The sequence below is a fragment of the Cryphonectria parasitica genome, assembly GCF_011745365.1.
Source record: "Cryphonectria parasitica EP155 unplaced genomic scaffold M406scaffold_8, whole genome shotgun sequence".
Lineage (NCBI taxonomy): Eukaryota > Fungi > Ascomycota > Sordariomycetes > Diaporthales > Cryphonectriaceae > Cryphonectria > Cryphonectria parasitica.
The window spans coordinates 1,521,484-1,538,880 of record NW_024468916.1 but is presented as its reverse complement, the minus strand read 5'-3'; the positions used below and the strand labels follow the sequence as shown (position 1 = coordinate 1,538,880).

Here is a 17,397-nt window from a genome sequence, read left to right as displayed (position 1 = left end):
TGTTCTGACAGCCACACTCGAGGTGTCTTCTTCTCATGAAGGCTGTCGCAATGATCGTCACACCACACAAGCAAGAGACTTCTTGGTGAGGGAGGCTGCAGCGGACGTGCCTGCGGGGGGCGCTGCAAGGCTGAGCACAGTACATGGTGAATAAGTCGGGCCCAGTCGGAGCGTAGAAGAACTTGCTGACCATTCATATCCCCTGCATGTGCTAACAACGCCCAACTGAAACTATGCTGTTGGTATTCAACTTCCCGACCCCTTGATCTGAGATCAAAACCCCTCTTCCGGTTGTGGCCGGCAGCCGCTCAGCCGTTCTTTCCCCAGAGTTCGTGTTATCCAATAGTAAGTTTTTTTGTACCATAGTACTTTCCCTTTCGCTCGCCCCTCGTCCGGCTAAGCTTTTCTCCTCCTGGGTCCTTTCTTCTCCCCGCTGTTGCCCACTCAGTTCACCAGCAAATAGCTCTGTTGGGTTTTCAGATCCGGGTTCCAAATCCAGATGGCAGACCCCAGATTTCGACGGGATCTTGTTAACAGCCCCTCTCCTCCTTCCTCCCCCCCTTCTCCTCTCCGCACCCTCCTCCTCTTCTCTGTACCTGCTCCCTCGACCGCACTTCCACCACTTTTCGTCATTCCTTTTTGCTTCTTCTTCGACAGGTCACACAATCATGTTGCAGTACATCGTATCCCAATTTTAGCTAACACTTACGTACCCCCTCGGAAGAACCAGAGCACCCGGCACGATAATGAACCGGAAGGAGGATATGTGCCGCCCTCCTCTCAACCACGGATGCCCCGCCCCTCATCAGGCCCCCTGTCGTCACTAACCATAGTACGCCACACAGCAGGTCTGCCCCTCCAACCAACCCCGCAATGACTGGGGGTTCATGACAATCGGGCCCCACCACCGTTTCTCCCCACAACCGGTTTCCACAAGTAACCCTACCCTTGAACGTGTTCCGATAAATTCTCGTTCAGCCCTCTGATTCCTCTTTTTCGCATACTCATTTTGTGGATGTGTAGGTATCTGTTCCTCTCATCGGTGCAATACGAAACGAGAGAGTACAAGGAAAGTTTGCCTAGTTCATCTGCCTGGCGTCGCAGCCCTGACACAAAGGACGAGGCGAGTGAGAATTACCCGCTGTGGCAGGGCCAAAGTGAGACAAGGAAGAACAGAGAGCACGCGACCAATTCCTCCTTCTGCTGAGCGCGTTGTGACTGGGCAGGTCCTGTGTATCTCCTCTTCACGTGCTTCTTCGCCAAGCATTGAACCAGAGAATCGGGACGCATGCGCCAAGGGTACACTGCAGACGACAAACTGAGAATTGAGGGGCCGGGCCTCCTTGACAGACGCCATAAATCATGGCACAGGAGAGACCAGACGACAAGACGTCAACAGTCCCAAGCCCAAGATTGTTTGTCTCACAGATACAACGTTGTGCAAAAGACTATGCACACGTACATGTACTAATTGTATAGCCAACCCGGAACTTCCCCTATCTCTCAACATCAACCTCAGCGATCCCCCACACCGGCTCCATTGCCGTGTGTTATGCAGGGGAGGGTGGGAGGGGTTTAGGATTGTACTATAGTACACATACTTCCACTAGACCACGATATTCTTTCCTCCCCTGGACATGGCCAATACGCTTCCAGCCAAATACGAAATTAGAACCCAGGCTCCGGTTCTCGACCTGCATCCTACGGGCCCCGTCGACTCTCCCCTCCCTCTCCCCCCCCGCCCGGCCACGGCGACTTGTACACCGGCGGTGGCCCCCCCCCCCCCCATCTGAAACAAACCTCGACTACTGTATGTTGCCACTTTGCTTCGCCTCTGCGTCCCGTATGTCACCGATGGACAACAAGGTTTCCTCAGGGATCGGCATAAATAGGAATCCAGACAGGTTATAGGGGAAAAGGAACGAAAACAGGTTCTGTTGCCCATGGGAAGCCACACTGAGCCGAGCGGACCTAAACTCGCTGGCTCGGTGCGTCGGTGCGTCGTGAGGATTGTCCACCGAAGCAAAGAGAACATACAGTAGCAGCAGCAGCAGCAGCAGCAGCAGCATCCATCCTATTCTGAACATTGGCACAACTCGTCACAGCAGGAAAATTAAACCATCCCGTTTCATCCATTATACATTGGAGAGAATCTTGACTTGAAGTTCTGGACCAGACTAATGCATACAATCAAATAGTCAGACACCAAATTGCTTGAAGACGATGTAGATACAAGACACTTACACTTGGAGAAAGACAAAGCCTTGGTGTTCCGCCGGCAATTCTCATCCGGAGGGCCGAGACTACGCACTTCCTGCTCCGTTCCCCCATTCACCGCCGCCCGGGTCCGCGCCTCCGGCCTCAAGACGGGACCAGATGCCCTACCTAAATATGCATAGAATAGAATTCAACCATTAGCGTTGCTCCCAGCGAGAATTTCCTTTTGGGGCTGAATAGGATAGTGCCGATAATGATGATCAGGGGCAAAGGAAGTAGGATGAAGAACAGTCTTTTTTTCCTTTTTCCTTTTTCCTCCACCGCTACCTAATGGTGATTGTTCTGTTATAACCTTTATCACCATCTATTGTATTTATATTGTCACAGTACGTCGTCTCTCATATACTCAATAAACCCATTCGCACACACACCTACTTACTCACAAGACGAAGCAGAAACCTTTCCAGGTCTCGAAAGGGAAGGGGGAAAACATCAATCACCCTTCTCTTCTACCACGAGAGGCACTGGTCCAGCACAGGGACGGAGACGTTAAACTGGTACTCATCATCCCACTTGCCCGTGACATACGCATCCAGCCCAAAGTCAAACACACTCACGACCTCGACGCCATCCGTGCAGGCCGCATCGCCCTTGTCCGTGACAGTGGGCACCCCCGAAGATCCGATGCTCTCCTCGGCATCGAGCGAGATCTCGGTCGGGAAGCTGGACCTGGGCGCGATGCCGCCGCTGACCTGGCGCGTGCCGTTGAGCAGCGAGAAGGCCAGGTCAAAGTTGGACTCGACAAAGGGCGTGGCGCTGACGCCCGCCGCCTCGGAGACGCTCACGCCCACGCTGAACGTCGGCTCCCACGAGCCGGAGTAGCTCAGGTTGCCCGTGTAGTCGAGCGTGAAGGTGCCGTTCTCGATCTCGGAGCCCAGCGTCAGGGTCACGTCCACGGCGGCGTCGGCCTCCACCACGGCCCCGATCTCGAAGCCGATGGTGGGGCCGAACGAGAGCAGACCGGGGATCTCCACCGTGCTCGAGCCTGCGTTGAACGAGTAGGCGAACGTCTGGTTGTAGGGGATGGCAAAGTCCAGGCCCAGCACGAGCTCCGAGGTGGTGTTGGTCTCGAGGTACGCCTCCAGGGACTCTGTTGTTGAGGAGGAAATATCCAATCTCATCAGCTCACTGTGAACAACGGGGGACAAAGAGGGGGGGAAAAAAAGAGAAGTAATGTTCAGAAAAGGAGGGATTGTACGTACCCAGCTCAGACTTGAGAACGTTGTACACGAGCGTGCCGCCCACGGTGATGGAGAGGTTCAGGCTCCCAGAGACGTCAGCGGTGAAGAAGTCGTCCGAGTACAGGGTTGTATCGTTCACCACCAGGCTTGTGTTGAAGTTCAACGGTGCTGGGCTGAAAGTGACGCTGCCGAGCGACCTCTTGGTCTCGCTGGTGTCGAGCAGGAACGGCAGGCCGTTGAAGTCGGTCCTGATATAAGCTATTATCTCCCCAACACTTTCGTCAGTATTCCCCATTCTGTTGTTTCCTCTTGATGAGTTTGTGAGGAGGAGGATCAATTTCTCACAGGCAACAGAGCTGACGTCAGTCTTTTGCGCGCCCGCCACGAGCGTCAGGGCCGAGGCGTCCGTCGTGAAGCTGTCGGCGACGAAGAAGCCGCGCTCGAGCTCGGAGTCGCAGTCGCCCATGTGGTTGGTGGTGAACAGCAGGTAAGGGAACGGGGACCAAGCGCTGTACGCCGCGTCGAGGTTGTCGGCGCTGTCGAACACGATGCTCACCGCGTCCGCCGCGCACGTCACCGACACCACGCTCGTCAGCCCCTCCAGCAGCACGTTGCCGTGCGTCGTCGTCAGGCCCACACTGACAAAGGACTCGTCCGTCCCGTAGGGCAGCGACGTGTTGTACTGCGGGGCGAAGCTGTCGGCGTCGTCCGAGGTCACCGTCACCGGCGCCAGGGTCACGTTGCCCGTGGTCGCGGGGTCAGAGTCCTGCCGGGCCACCAGCCGAGGGCTTGGGGCGGCGAGGGCTGAGCCCGTCAGGGCCAGCATAGCGAGAGCAGCAGCCATTATAGGAGGAGGACGAAAGAACAGAGACAGGGAGAGAATGTGTGTATGAGAGAGAGAGAGAGAGCGAAACACGCCAAAAGGAGGGAATATATCAATAAAAGGACTGAGAAAAGACGACGCGGGCTGCTAAACGAGGAGGACAACAACAACAACGAAGACGACGACGACGACAACAATCAGATCTAAGCTGGCGACATGGGGTTATGGCATGAGCATTATTATATTGTTGTGGCTCACCCACACACAGAAGCATACCACGGCTTCAACATCGTGAACGAGGCCGCGGATAGCGCAAGATAGGGTCATGATCACCGGAGTATGGGATTGACAGCTCCTGCACCTTCGAGACCCGCCCCGGTGCCGCGAGTCTATTAGGAAGGTAAACCATACGTGCTCAGCGTCGATGGCTCCATGATGTGGATGCGAGGATGGTCCAAGTCGCCGCCACTCCATGGGCCTATGTTTCCCAGCTTCCCCAATCAGTGTTGCCCTCTGGATGGGCTCATATGCACTACCCTCTCACTTGCCCCTCCGGATTCCGAGGAAGACCTGGGCAGGTTTGGTTTCCTTCCCCCTCACGATCGAGAGTGATCCGTTCGTATCCCCGTCACGCGTTCTGCGGAGGATCTAGATTCTCCTCCATCTCACACACGCATCTTCATATCCTGACATTTTAGGGAGACAGGGGGGCCTTCGTATTAACTGCTTGGTTGGGTGACACTGCTACCTACCATATATGAACCCTTTAATCAGGCACAAGCCGGAATTGCTTTTCCCACATTCCGTAAGCCTTCTTTTTCATCATGAACTAGCTATCAATCAATCCGTGATGATCCTCATCATCAACGACGACAACAACAACGACAACGACAACAGTCCAGACCCTCTTGCGCCTGTATACCCCCGCGTTCCTATAAAAAACTCTGAAGTCCAAGAGAAGCTTGGCCCGGGAAATGACGAGGCAGGATTCGGACCCCGAGCGACATGTCACGCGTGCCTTGCATTCAATAATTCAAAGAATCTAACAACAAAACGGAAAATGAAGAATGCATGCATTTACTAAAAGAGAAATCAGAGTGAACTACGAAAGTCGAGAGTTGGTGGGAAAGGAGAGAGAAGAGGTCCCACATTCTGCACAGCCCGAAGACCTGGCCAGATGCGTCCAGAGCTTTTAGTGAAAACAGAATTGATAATCTCTCTGTTGGACTGGACGGGCTCGGTTACAGCCGGGCGGGGAATGGATAGTTGCTGCAGAGTTGTGGAAACTGGGTGTTTGCTCGTCATTCATGATCGTATTCGCGTGGTTCCCGGATTGTTGGGTCTGCAATGTTTTAATCGTTAAGCGAGCATGCAGATTTATTTATGTCTGGGCCATTGCAAACCTCGCAGGTTCATATTCACAATAAGTGACAATTGATTATTCTGCACAGAGATAGGTCTATTATGCTGGCCTTCTTATCCCACATCTAAATGCATCACTTTGTCTTTTCATCACAAGTAGCAGTAAAGTCAAGTGAGCACCACTAATATCCACAACAGCACTCACACATACACACAACTCACCCATACAAACTCACTATTAACAACAGCGTCAGACTATCCGCAGTTATTACCATCCCAAACTTATGGACTTGGCCCCTTGCCTACTCATTATAATTCCACTCGATAGGCTAATCGTCTTCTCTGTTCCCGTCCTCTTCCTTCTTCTTCTTCTTCTCCTCCACCACCCACCCACGTTCAAGTCTCACCACAAAATCCACTCCCCCTTCCTCCTCTTTTCCTCCCAAGACCATAATACCGAGCACCAAAACCCTCCTCGGCCCTCCACCACCGAGCCCCACAGCGCTCCTGGTCCAGCTCGAACAGCCCACAAGGCCACTCGTGGTCGCCGTGGTGGATGAGCCCGCAGTGAGGACAGATCTGGACCGTCCCATCGGGCTTCATTTTGAGACCAAATAATATAACACACACAGGATCTCCCTAGTTGGGAGTAAAGAAGAAGAAAACAGTTGCTGTGAAAACGTGTTTTGGTGATTTATTGGTTTTAATCTGTTCGTCATTTAATATTGTGCCATTCTCGCCCTCCAGGAGATATCCCTTTTTTTTTTTTTTTTTTTCCTCCTTTTCCTTTTTCTTTTCCTATTATTTCTCATGCGTCTCCTCCTTTATCATAAAAGTCCGATTTAGCCGACAGTGACTCACAGTGTTGCTGATTGCAATTTGTCACCGTGACTCGACGAAACCGACTGCTCGGTGCGCCCGGTCAGACTAGGCATATCAAGCATCCTATATCGACCAGCTCGGTGTTGCATCATTCGAGTCAAGTGATCTACCTAGTCACTGGCCATAAATCACACTGATCATTCAAGACCACCACACAGCGTAAGGACGCGTTGCCGACAACCCCACCGGTATCGACTCCCAAAGCTCATCAAGACGCAAGTGTGCTCAGTTGAGACGAGACTCATCTCAGACATCCATCTGAGGCTCCTTCAGAGTCACCACATCTCAGTATAACCGAAAGTACAGTTCTGCCCCTTCGCCAATCACCGTCCCATCACTCGCCACCACTCGCGTGCACTCATACCCAACAAACTGGTCCTCCAGCAGCTCATTCTTGTAGATATCGCTCCACTCGTGCAGCACCGTCCGCGAGAGGTCGTTGGGGATGAGTTCGTACACCTCCTGGGCCAGGAAGGGTTCGTCAATGTATGTGACAAGCAGTTGCTTCAGTGTTGTGTAGTGGGTCTCGTCGTTCCTGAGCACGATGCCAGAGGGATGGACGGGATTCGCGAGCTCGGCCTGCTTCGGGGTCATGTTATGTTCGCCCTTGGTGTACTTCTCTGGGATGGGCCAGCGGTCCCAGGAGGGTTTCTGAGGGTCTTTCTCGACAGTAGATGTGGAGCTGGAGGCTTCGCTCGACTTGCCCTTGGGCATTTTCAAGCGGAGGGTAGGCATCATCGTCGGCGCAGGAGAAATCTCGCGTTTCTTCTTGAGGAGAAGAACAAAGCTCAGTGGGACCATGTCCACATTCTCAGGCTGTGAGAGCGCATAAACTAGAATCTCAGCCAGACGAACCATCCTCTCCCGGTACAAGGGAGGGTGCAAAAAAGGTTGGGGGAATCCGTCGCCCGGAAGCATCAGTTTGAAGACCATATAGCTGATCCATACCATGAGCACACTGGCCTGCCTGGAGACCTGAGACGAGAGCCCCTTGTGCGGGCTGGACCGCAAGGTGACGGAGCCCAGTATGTCAGCTCTTTCGTTCATCAGCCCGAGCAGGTCTGCCTCGAGTCCATTGTGCCCACCCGTTCCGAAGAAGGCGGACAGCAGCATGTTGAGCTCTTTGCTCTTGGCACCACCGATGGCATCCTTGAACTTTTCTCGGTCCTCGAGACATGCAAAGACATATGGAACCTGTCCCTGGTACATTGCCAGATGGAGGAATGACGGTGGAGTGTTGGCGTCCCCGGGTAACAATTGCTGCGAGTGGATATTCGCAAACCAACTTCGAATGTAGCCAGAGCCAGACTCCTCGGAGCGCGTCGTCTCGAGGTCTTTTCGCAGCCCTTCCATAAATGAATCCGGCAGCAAGAGCACATATGGAGATCCGTCGATCTTTCTGCCTTCGACCTGCATCACGCCTTGGACCATAGACGCGTACTGCCTGTGCCGGTGGGCATCAGCTTTTGGATCCTCCTGGGTCTTGGCAGCCAGGACCATCTCTGCCATCCTCAGGCGCGAGAGCATATGAAGTGTGGTAAACTTCCTCACCCCAATATCGGGGGCCTCCGTCGTGCCGCCACTCTCGAGCAAGAAATCGCTTCCCCGTGGCGAGTTGAGAAACTTCAGCACAGTGCTGTGGAAGAAATGGATCCTGCGGCCAAAGAACTGGTCGCTTTTTCGAGGCTCCCGGTGGTCCCAGTGCAACTTCAGCAGGCCCATCGTCATGAACATCACTGCTTCTTCGACATACTCCTGCTTCTCGCGAATCTCGTCCGCTGTAAAGGGCGCGACCGGTGTTTCGGGGAAGTCCAGATCTCGCAGGAGTGGCTGGAGCCATGAGAACCACAGGGCATTGGGCCGCTGGAGAAAAGGATTGTGGACGGCGAGAGAGAACATGACAGAGGCGACGAATTGCCAAGTACTGTTGAGACGCTTGAGGAGATGCTCGTACAGGCCATATAAGTCTGAAGGACAGGCATGGACAATCTTGATCAGTTGTCCTGAGGCCAGGGCATCTCGTATCATGGTGGAAGTCATACTGCGTATCTTTCCCTCGGCGGTGAACTCCGGAGCCACGAAGCTCTGCAGGACTACGCGCACCCAGAGGAAGTTGATCCGTGACTTGCGCACAAGCAGCGAGATGAGCTTATCCCCATTGGGACAGAGTTTCTCTGCCTCCGTCATGGAGAGAATCTCGGCGGTCGCCCACCACTTGATGTCCTCCCTGAGCAGCGCAGTCAGGTGAATGCTGGAGTAAGGCAGGGGGTTTCCGAGGAGCTCATCAAGAGTCCTCGTCGCACTTATGCAAATCTTGATACACTCGCTCGTGTTGGCCATGATCTGGAGCGCATTGGCGAGGTCTGACATCCGGGCGCCGGCCGACTCGACATACTCGTCCAGGCCGTCGACAAAGATGCACACACGAAATCCGTGCAGTTCCCCTCTGGTCAGATGATTCCACGCCACGGCCAGATGTTCATCGCTCACGGGCCAGGGCTCTCCAGTCGACGTCGTGCAGCGCTCCATGTTTTTGCCCTCCTTGGTTTTGGACGCCTCAGCCGATGGTGGGAAGTACACGTGCGTCAAAGTTGGACACTGCCTTAACAATTCGGCGAACACAGTACGACAGAAACCAATCTGGGTCTTCTGGTGGATATTACCAGTGTTGGAAAAGTAGTAAGGGACAATGATGAGCTGCTCGGCTCCAGCCCACTTCTGCAGCTCGGCCACCGTCTTTGGGTGGTGGGCAAGCAACTTGACGAGCGTCGTTTTACCCGTGCCTGGCGCGCCAGAAATACCAAGCAGACCGCCTTTCTCTTCAGAGAGCCAAGCCTGCAGATTCCTTCGAGCCCTGAACCGGGCAGATCCCTGGTCTGTGATGAGGCCGTCTGCGTCGACGGGTGCTTCAAAGAGCCACTGGTACGTGTTTTCGGCGGCGTCGTCAAGCCAGTCCTCGGGGTCGTCCTGGAGGGGGTGCGTCACGGCAAGCAGAATCTCGAGCTCCCAGGGCGCTTCCCGCATCAAAGTCTCCAGTATGTCCAGGAATTCGAGTATATCCTGCGACTTGAGAAAGGAGTCCGACCTGAGAGGGTTCTTGACGGCGGAGTTGGTCGAGGAAGAAGAGCCCGCGGCAGGCTTGGAACCTCGGCCTTGACGTTTCTGCCGTTTCTTTTTGTTGCTATTAGGCCGCCCTTTCTGGTGACCCTTCTGCTGGGTCGAGACGCCTGCAGAAGCAGATTGTGCGTGGTCGGTAGTGGCGGACGAGAACGAGACGGCGGTGGAGGATACGATGTGCTCTGTCAACTTGTCGTATGGCAAGCCTAGGCGTATGCAAATGCCGTTGATTGCCAGGCAGATATCGTCGGCTATGCGTGAACGTGCATCCTCGGCGTCGTCTCTGATTTGGTTGATTGTCTTGATAGTCGGCCAGTCATCGGACCTGCGACAAGAAAAGGAAGACCTGGCGTCAGCAAGAGAGAGAAAGAGAGAAAGAAATGAGAACGAAAAGGAAGTGACAATGCTTGCTAGGGAATACGTGATTCGTATTTCTGCCACACAAGGAAGGCGCTACACTTACTGCCAAGCTGTGGTCAACCAGGAGTTGAAGTCATCAGCAAACTTGATGACATCCTCTGCAAGGGATTGACTCTCCGCCTTTTCTAGAAGGGCAGCTCTGTCCCAACCTGGCATTCCAGGCTTCACCTCGTCGAACGGTCGCTTCAGGGCAGAGGCCAGCTCCACCGCCCTCGTCTCCATCTCGCCCAGCCTCTTGCTCACGTCGTGCGCAGGCCTCGGCCGCGCGCCCTTGCTCTTGACATCCTCGAGGAAATGGCCCAACTCATTGCTGGCCTCCTGTCGGGTGTAGCGCAGGTCCTTGGGTACCTCGCCGCCGACGAGCTTCTGGGAAAGAGCAGCTGCGAGCTCGAGGAACTCGATGATGTCCATGGCCGTCAACAAGTCGGCGCGGCCGTCCTCGGTGGCCATCTTGAACGATGATGATATAGGATGAAACTACAAGAGGGTGGTGGTGTTGTTGGAGGGAAGGGATATTAAGAAGGTTTACAAATGGGAAAGAATAGGAAAAACTGTTTTGAAGAAGGAGATAGAGAAAACTTGCTTGGGAAGGAAAGAACAGGTTGTTTATTTGTATGTTTGTTTCCAGAAATGGAGGAGAGATACAAAGGGGCCAGGTTGAGAGGGTATGGAATCAATAGCAAGAATTTGGCCTGCGGGTGGGAGAAGCAAGCTGTTCGTGCTGGGCCCCGCTACCATCTTCCATTGTCACGATAGAAACCTCAACAGGAGGGTCACATCTCGAGGGTGCATGTCACGGGCCAGGGGACTCTCACCATCACCATCTTGCTTTGTCACGACGGATCTTTTTCATGGGGCTCTGCACCTAGGCTTCGTGCTGTTCTCCGCGAAGGATCTATGTACCCAAGACTGAAGGCGATTCAAAAGCATGTCTAGGCTTGTCATTATGAATGAGGATTACTATAGTAATACTATGTATGCAGTAGTAATAAGTACTTAGTGTACATCAGCAAGGAGCAAGCATATGTCCAAATGTGTACAGAAGAAGATGAAAATACTTGTTGATGCCAATGACAACAAAGTAGAACCAACACAGACAGGAATTGAGTCTGAGGACCTGGAAATTAATTCTGATGTCTAATGTTCTGGGCGGCAAGCGAGCTATAGCTTGGTTCAGATACATGCCATGTTTGTATTGGTTGTGATCTGAATGATATTAGTCGTGCTCTTTATCTACCATGCTCTTAGACAAAGTCATGATATAGCCCACACTCTTTTGAGCACTGAATCATTGTTTGCGTACGTAGATATTAAAGTAAGCTAGGCTGTTTGTTTATGGGGGGAAAAGAGGACCCAACAGATAATTAGAGAGCACTTCAACAGAGGTTCAGAAGATGATCAATCTATCAATGAAATTCATGCTGTGGTCAAACTCCTCCATCTTTGGCTATGCTGCTAGTCTATACAAGGTACACAGTCTATGAGGGTATTATTTACCAGCTATCAAGTTTCAAATTCACCATGCAATCGTATGCTCTACTTGAGAGCTCCCCTTCCCTCCCCTCTTTCTTCTTCATCCCTAATATGAATGACATTAAATACCATTTACAAGAATACGAGAGAGAATCTCGATGGTTCAGCATCACATGGTCAAGGCGGCTTGGTCTCCAACTGAAAAATAGGATCACCAAAGAAGCGTTGACGACTCGTTGACCCCTCGAGGAACGACCGTTTACCGCTTGTTGTAGTTGAGGAAACGGCTCTGCATCACATCAAAAGTCAGCAAGAAAGACAAGAAGAAAACCCATCTGACTGGATAGAGAACAACAAGCGACTTACCGCCACAATCAGAATACACAGATTACTCGCCACGAAAGCAATAAAGATGCCCAGATCCCGCCACCTGGTCTCGAAGCTCATCCCCAGCGCCTCGTAATACTGGTCCCCGTCTTTGTACGCACAGTACCCACAGTTACTGGTCGAGTTGTCCACGATATACCCGGTGCCGCCAGCTTGGAAATAAGGCTGCATGTACTCGCCACACGTCTGCCCCGCCGGGCTCGTAAAGGTGTTGAGCTCGCTCTCCTTGCAGCGCACAGGCAGGCCGTGGAGGGCGGTGGTGACCATGCCGCTGATGAGACGGGTAAAAGGATCGAGTTGGTACATCCAGGCGTGCCAGAAGCGGGGCATCTGGGGGGCGGGGATGGTGACGCCGCAGAAGATGCTGAAGACGATGGTGAGGAACGGGTCGAACTGGGACGAGACGAACAAGGAAGGGGTCAGCGCCGCGAGGCACTGGCCCAGGGTGACAGAGAACAGCTCAGTGATGAGGATGATGAAGAACTGGTAGCCCGCGCGGCTTGACTCGGTCTGGAACCCGGGCATGTAGTACAAGGGCAAGAAGAAGCAGACGGCGCACAAGATACTGTACGGCATCTCGGCCACCACCATGGAGCTGACAAAGGTGAAGGGCGAGTACATCTTGGACGACTGCTCGCGGAAGAAGATGGAGCGCCTGAAGTGGTACATGACCTCCACTTGCGAAAGGATGAGGGCCGGGAGCACGGTGACCTGGAACGTCACGAAGATCTTGTACTGTAGCGATGCGCGGCTGTCGTCGAGGTTGAGAAAGGTTAGACCCGTGATGAGGGCGATCACCAGGTGATTGAACAGACGTGTGAACAGGTAGTTGGGCGAGCGCCAGTAGGACAGATTGGTCCGCTTGATGACGACCTTGAGCTGGTGCTTGAGGGGAGAGGCGTACTCGCGCTCCAGCGAGCTGTCGGCCTTGCTACCGTCCGACTTGTGCGCCTCCTTGAGCTGTGAAATGGTGTCCTTGACGTTGGCCAGCTCCGCGCTGTCCTCCCAGATGTCGGCCCAGTCACGGTTGCCGATGCGAGGGCTGGAGCCTGCACCGATCGCCTCGAGCATGAACTCGGCAACGTTGTCGGTCTCGCCAGCCACAGCGCCGTGGCGTGCCAGGTAGTCTCGAAGAACACAGGCATCCTTGCCAATATCGCCAAAGTAGACGCAGCGGCCACCGGATTTCAGGAGCAGGAGACGGTCGAAGTTTTCGAAAAGTGCGGCGTTCTGCGTGGGACGTATGTTAGCATTACTTTGCACATCTTGCCCTATAGGGAAGAGGGAAGAGAAGGACAGAACGCACCGGCTGGTGAATCGTGCACAGAATAGCCTGTCCAGCCCTGGCAAGCTTCTGCAAGAATCGAACAATGTTGTACGCGCTCTGGCTGTCCAGACCACTCGTGGGCTCGTCCAGGAATAGCAACAGCTGTGGCTTTGCAGCAAGCTCCACGCCAATGGTGACCTGTGGAGGTTACAATATTAGTATAGAATAGGAGAGGAAGGATAGAGGAACGAAAAAGAATAGACAAGTAATTGACATACTCTCTTGCGCTGCTCGACAGTGAGGCCAGCCTCAGGCGATCCAATAATGGCGTCCGCAATGCTCTCCATCTCAAGCAGTGCAATGACCTCCTCCACATAGGCATACTTCTCTGCCTGAGGCGTCTCAATAGGCTGGCGCAGGTCTGCAGAAAACCTAAGGGCCTCTCGGACGGTCTGCGACGGGTCGTGCATGTCAAGCTGCTCCGCATACGACGTGGACCGCTGAAACTCCTTACCGGGCTTGACACCGTCGACCAGAATATCGCCATGAATCACGCCAATATTCTTGCGGCCGGCGAGCACATCGAGCAGTGTCGTTTTTCCGGCACCACTGGAACCCATGAGAGCTGTCAATTCGCCAGGCTTGACGTATCCATAGACGCTGTTCAGGAGACGTCGCGTACCACCGGGCACGGGCACGTCGTATCGTAGGTCTTCCCAGGTGAGCACGGATTTCGATTCGATCTTCATCTCGTCGCCATCAACGTCACCTGCAGTTTTGCTCTTGTGGCGCTCGTCGCGCTTCTTGATGAGGGCCTCGTTGAGGGCCTTGCGCTCTGAGTCGGGTTTTGAGTAGATGCGGGCCGAGTTGCCGTCCATGCCAAACTTGACGAGCTCGCCCAGGGCGACGTTGAGGCAGAGGAACGCCACGATAAGGGCCATGATGATACCCCAGTTTCTCCACAGGTCCTTTGGGTTGTAGGAAAAGCCATCCACAAGGTAGTCTGCGCCCGAGATCTGGTTCGTGCCCGTCTTGGAGCCGGAGAGTGTGCACACCTGGTTTTCAATGTTGTCGTAGCCTGCACCAGATGGGACGAGTTGGCTGTCCGTGCAGGTCATTTCGACGCGACCGAACTCGTTCTCCATCATGGCGCTGAACGCGAGGGCCAGAGCGTTGATCCAGTAGATCCAGCGCAACCACACCTTCTCGGATTGGTACTGGATGAGATAACCTGACGTGGTCACGAAGAACGTGATGATGACGACGGCAAACTTGATGGCGTAATCGAAATCGGGACTGATACATCCGAGGATACGGAAGAATAGTGTCATGGCGATGTTGCCGGACAGGATCATGAGGTAAAAGGTGAAGAAGGCCCCAGCGCTCCTGTAGAGATTTGCCATAAAGTACACGATAATCGAGAAAATCATGATCTGGGACGCTGCAAAGGCCTGGTCGACGATGATCTGAGCGATCCATAATGCCGATGGACGGTGAAAGGCGTATGCCTTGTGCTTGTTCACGACTGCTCGACCTGTCATGACGCCTGCGAGTTCCGAGAAGGCTTGAAAAGCATTAAACAGGAGGGCGATAAACATGACACCGCCCTTGCTGAAGGCACTCGCGGAGGTGTCGCCGAGGTTGAGATATAGTGTGCCGAGGATAATAGCAATGACGATGCTCCGAATCCACCCAATGATGAGGGCCAGCCTGTCTTGCATCTTGAGCACAAACTGCCGTTTCATCAGGGCCCAGACTTGCTGGTGGAATCCAACAGCGTAAACAGAGCGCTTGGCGCCCGTCCGCTTGCTCTCCTTGACGGCCAGACGAAAGTTCTCGTACTGCTCCGTCTCCTCCTTGAGGTGCGTCTTGTAGGACTTCATCTCTTCGTCGAGATCCTTCGCGATGGCAGAAGCCTCGAAGGCGGCGGCCAGAGTCTCCGGGTCGTGGGGCGCATTCTCAGGGGAGTAGCCCTGGGCATATTCACGCTCGAACTCATCCGTACATCCCGTGACATAATCAGGTGTGGTCTGGCGCGGGCGAGGTGCAAAGCCGAGCCCCTCAAAGTAGGCCCTTGCCTTGTCTGTGGGCCCAAAGTAGACCTGCCTTCCGCCATCGATGACCATGACCTTGTTGAACTCGCGATAGATGTTTTCGGAGGCCTGGTAGAGAGAGACAAAGGTGGTCGTCCGGTACAGATCAGTCTGGATGCGGAGCGACTTGACAAAGTCCAGCGCGGTGGACGCATCTAGGCCACGGGTGGAGTTATCCCAGGACAGGATGCAGGCGTTGGTGGTCAGCATCTCGGCTATAGAAACTCGCTTGCGCTCTCCGCCCGAGACACCTCGAACAAAGTGTCCACCGACCACGGTGTTGCGGGTGTGCTCGATGTTGAACATCTTGAGCAGCATTGTAATGACCTGCTTCTTGAATTCGGACTTGGTCAGGCCTGCAGGCAGCTTCTTGGGCGTCTTGGTATCCAGCGCGAACTCCAGGGTCTGCTCGACAGTGAGTGTCGCATGATGGAGATCGTCTTCGGCGTTGTAGACCGCCTCGCCTCGGTACTGATCAAACTCCTTGGCCGTATATGGGCCGTACAGCACGTCGCCCGTGACACTGGTGTAGCCGTAGCGCTGGTTTGCAATTGTCTTGAGGAACGTCGTGCAGCCAGAACCAGGACGACCCAGGACCAGGACCATCTCGCCTGGCTGGCACACGCCGCGAAAGCCATTCAGCAGCGTGGCCTCGGTGCCCTTCTTGCCCATGCCCAGCATCTTCATCATGGGCGTGATGACGTCGAAAAAGTCGATGAAGGCGTTGGGGAATGTCTTGACGTAGTTCTCGAATCCGCCAGTGCCCTTGACAGTCAGGTCCTCCCAGATGACTCCAATATGCTTGGGGCGGATCCCAGCCTGCTGCTCGGCGTCCAGTCCCGTCCGCAACGCACCCTCGAGGTCGAACTGGTCCTCCTGCTCTCCCTCATTCGAGAGGCTTGTGCCAGACTCTGCGAGGGCCACATCTTCCTTCTGGTGGATATCCTTGTGGCTCCCCCTGCGCTGGGCATCGTGACTCGTTCTCGAGGCCTTGGAGACGCTCGAGAATTTCCTGCTCAGCTGTTGGAAGTCATCTCGAGCTTGCTCCACCGAAACGCCTGACTTGGTGCGCGTCAGGCCCAGGGGATTATTCCGCCGGGTCTCTTCCAGTTCCTCCTCGGGATTGCGCGCAGTGCTGTCGCCGCTGGAGCTGGAGGTGGTCGTCACTGGGCGCAGCTGCTCAATCTCCCTGTCGTCGTGGCCAAACTGGTGCTCCTGGCCTTGGTTTTCCAGCGCGGCCTTTTCAAGATCCTTATCCATTGCTGCTTCCTTTCTCGTAGAATTCCCTACGTTAGAGACTCAGTGGGTTGGTGTCGTCGTCGTGGATCGGGACTTGAGTGTGTGAAACGGTGCCGAGAATTCAATGTGGGTGCGGCAGGGTGCGAATCGGCCCGAGTCAGTCTGATGAATACGAGAAACACCAAAGATACTCGTGGAAAAAGAAGGTAAAAACCTGCTGCTCGATTCCTATGAGTGGATAGATATGTAGGGGCCAGTATGACAACAGAAGATAAAGAATGAATTACGATGTGTGTAGAAAGAAGAAAAGAGAAGGGATAAAGGGCGATGCACGGGCTGGTAGAGCAGAGGCTGAAGGGTGATGCAACCACCAAGAAGGACGATGAGGTAGGCCACGATCACGCACCCAAGGTCAAAGGGTGGTGAGATGGTCTTGAGGCTCCACTAAAGGCAGATCCAAAGCCTTGATCAGGAGCCAAACAAATAAATGAGGGTAGGTTATCTGACTTTATATGTTGAGGCAAGAAGAGGTGGACCAATTCCTCTTATAAGGTATGTCTTGAAGAGGGGAAAGGAGGAGGAGGAGGAGGAGGAGGAGGAGGAGGAGGAAAGCTGACAAAATTGATAAAAGAGTGAGAGAAAAAGGCGAACAAGGGAAGTATAGCCAAACATGCAATGCAAGGATGTATAGTTCATGAAGTGTAGGTAGAAACTGGTGGACCAAAAAGCCCAACCAACGGTGAACGTGCCGAATATCAACCGCCGGGTACAGTCTAGCATCCGCTGCGGACCGGGACCCGGCATTACTTACAAATCGCCTTTCTTCCCCTTCTCCTCTCGTCCGCACAACAAGCCGCAGCCGTTTTTCCTTCCTTT

At 53.9% G+C, this 17,397-nt stretch overlaps 3 protein-coding genes across 3 annotated transcripts; all 3 read right to left on the bottom strand.

The window, feature by feature from the left end:
• Positions 1-2,726: 2,726 nt before the first annotated feature.
• On the bottom strand, positions 2,727-4,302 carry M406DRAFT_333631 (uncharacterized protein; the record flags this gene model as incomplete). Its single annotated transcript, XM_040920859.1, has 3 exons — positions 2,727-3,367; positions 3,480-3,716; positions 3,804-4,302. 3 exons carry the CDS (start codon positions 4,300-4,302, stop codon positions 2,727-2,729), a joined length of 1,377 nt encoding a protein of 458 aa, XP_040772550.1.
• A 2,508-nt stretch (positions 4,303-6,810) lies between these two features.
• On the bottom strand, positions 6,811-10,512 carry M406DRAFT_74522 (uncharacterized protein; the record flags this gene model as incomplete). The annotated part of the gene is made up of 2 exons (XM_040925741.1): positions 6,811-9,967; positions 10,106-10,512. The coding sequence occupies 2 exons, from the start codon at positions 10,510-10,512 to the stop codon at positions 6,811-6,813; spliced, it is 3,564 nt and encodes a 1,187-aa protein (XP_040772549.1).
• Positions 10,513-11,507: 995 nt separating this feature from the next.
• Positions 11,508-16,542, bottom strand: M406DRAFT_99849 (uncharacterized protein; the record flags this gene model as incomplete). The annotated part of the gene is made up of 5 exons (XM_040926476.1): positions 11,508-11,824; positions 11,902-13,152; positions 13,229-13,387; positions 13,468-16,432; positions 16,490-16,542. The coding sequence occupies 5 exons, from the start codon at positions 16,540-16,542 to the stop codon at positions 11,795-11,797; spliced, it is 4,458 nt and encodes a 1,485-aa protein (XP_040772548.1). The 3' UTR covers positions 11,508-11,794.
• Between the last annotated feature and the right edge of the window lie 855 nt (positions 16,543-17,397).